General features: G+C 43.2%; 1 protein-coding gene across 1 annotated transcript; it reads left to right on the forward strand.

The window, feature by feature from the left end:
- Positions 1 to 504: 504 nt before the first annotated feature.
- On the forward strand, positions 505 to 1507 carry LOC129749595 (blastula protease 10-like). Its single transcript, XM_055744617.1, has 3 exons — positions 505 to 777; positions 842 to 1290; positions 1353 to 1507. Exons 1-3 carry the CDS (start codon positions 546 to 548, stop codon positions 1443 to 1445), a joined length of 774 nt encoding a protein of 257 aa, XP_055600592.1. The 5' UTR covers positions 505 to 545; the 3' UTR covers positions 1446 to 1507.
- The last annotated feature ends 368 nt before the right edge of the window (positions 1508 to 1875 follow it).

Below are 1875 nucleotides of genomic sequence, written 5' to 3' on the forward strand. Positions count from 1 at the left end.
CCATCGTACCCTGGGTGTTCTGCCAACTGTTCTATCTGAGACAGTTAGAGATGTTCATTATTGTACTGATTCTGCTCTAACCGTTTTGGAATTCAATTTAAGCCACCCAAGAAATGCTTCGTTTCTTTCTTGTTTATTATCTATTATTTTCAAATGCGCGCATTGACATGCTGACTTAATATCATTTTCGGAATAAAATTGACTCCAACTCTAGCACTTATCTGGGATGCTGAATTTGGCATGCAATTCGATCTGTGGGTATATCCAAGTGTGACGGATGTCGAACATTTAGGGATCCTTTTCGATAAGATTGAAATCAGCTCTGAATGTTTATAAGCGGGCGATTAAAAATTGCGTCGAGAAATCTGCTAATCAGCAGCCAATGACTGACACAAAAATTAACGTCAGCACCAATTGTTTCTGGTTTTAATATCAGCCTAAATCAACTTCTCCAGTCCGATAACGGAGCTTTATTGTTCCTATAAATAGGTTCCTTCAGGGTCCGTTACACTAGTTCTAAAATTCGAGGCGCCGGGTTTGCAAACATGAAGTACGTTGCAGTTTTGCTGCTTTCGGTCGTGTTGGTTTCCGCTGGACCGGTCCCAAGTTGGGATGAAGTCGAACCGAAGGAACAGTCAAGTGGGAAGTACGAGGGTGACATTGTGTTGACGGCGGAACAGGAAGAACAACTGCTTAATCCCCTGAATGGACAGTTGCAACTGAACTATCGATGGCCCGGTGGCGTAATCCCTTACGAAATTATTGAAGAGCATTTTAGTGAGTTTTTAATATGGATAGTTCCGAAGACAGTGTTCACTTACGGTTGTAACATTTTTCACAGCTCAGGAACAGGTCGCCATGATTCGGCGAGCCCTTCGGCTGATCCAGGTAGATTCGTGCCTCCGATTCGTTCCTCGCACCAATCAGAGAGACTACATCCGTGTAATTGGTAATGATTCCGGTTGCTGGTCATACGTCGGAAATCTCCGTCGGGGCGTTCAAGAGCTGCATCTGTATCCGGATGCGCCCAATACCGGTTGCTTCCGCATGGGCACGATCATACACGAGTTTTTGCATGCCCTTGGATTCTTCCACATGCAAAGCGATCCCCATCGGGACGATTACGTCGACATTCGGTTCGAGAACATTATCGTCGGGACGGAAAATAATTTCCGCAGATATACCGAGGACGTTGTAGGAGGCTTCGGAGTAGATTACGACTACGGAAGCGTTATGCATTACGGGCGGACTGCGTTCAGCAAAAATGGAGAAGATACCATTGTGCCACATGTGAGTTTTTTTTTCTTTATAAGCATACGAAGCTCGTTAAAAACTTATTTTGCGTTCCACAGGACCCGGAAGCTGTGATTGGTCAACGTGCCGGCATGAGTCCCAAGGACGTCCAGAAGTTGCAGATCATGTACGATTGCCCGATTCCGTATTGAAGTCGAATCTGTGATATTATTAGACTAGAATAAAAATTGGCAGGCGTACTGCACACGAGCTACACCTTTTTTGTTGATCTTTTTTCTATCACGAATCACAATAATGTTGTGTTTGAACGAATGTCAACATTTCGAATTTTCAGTTATTGATTAGATTATAGTTGATAATTCCATCTTTCATGTCACCGCCTATAGCGGATAACTTTATGTACAATGTAGATTTCATTCATTGATTTAAAACAGGATTGAAAAAACTAGCATCAGTTTTGTGCAGTGTGAATGAGTTTCTAGTCCCAAGCACCATTCGTTTGACCTCTGAACAAAATTGATGGCCTCGGTCAATCACGGAGTAGCAACCATTGGCGATGTAGAATTCGTTCTGCTAAGCCACGCTGGCGATCATGGTTTTCGAAATGCATTTCTTAAAAAA

This window comes from Uranotaenia lowii, chromosome 2 (genome assembly GCF_029784155.1).
Source record: "Uranotaenia lowii strain MFRU-FL chromosome 2, ASM2978415v1, whole genome shotgun sequence".
NCBI classification, from domain to species: Eukaryota; Metazoa; Arthropoda; class Insecta; order Diptera; family Culicidae; genus Uranotaenia; species Uranotaenia lowii.

Bases quoted from the DNA above. Each gene is read 5' to 3' on its own strand.
- LOC129749595 (XM_055744617.1), top strand. From the start codon at position 546: ATGAAGTACGTTGCAGTTTTGCTGCTTTCGGTCGTGTTGGTTTCCGCT. The intron at 778-841 runs GTGAGTTTTTAA...CATTTTTCACAG, and splicing joins AATTATTGAAGAGCATTTTA to CTCAGGAACAGGTCGCCATG. The intron at 1,291-1,352 runs GTGAGTTTTTTT...TGCGTTCCACAG, and splicing joins AAGATACCATTGTGCCACAT to GACCCGGAAGCTGTGATTGG.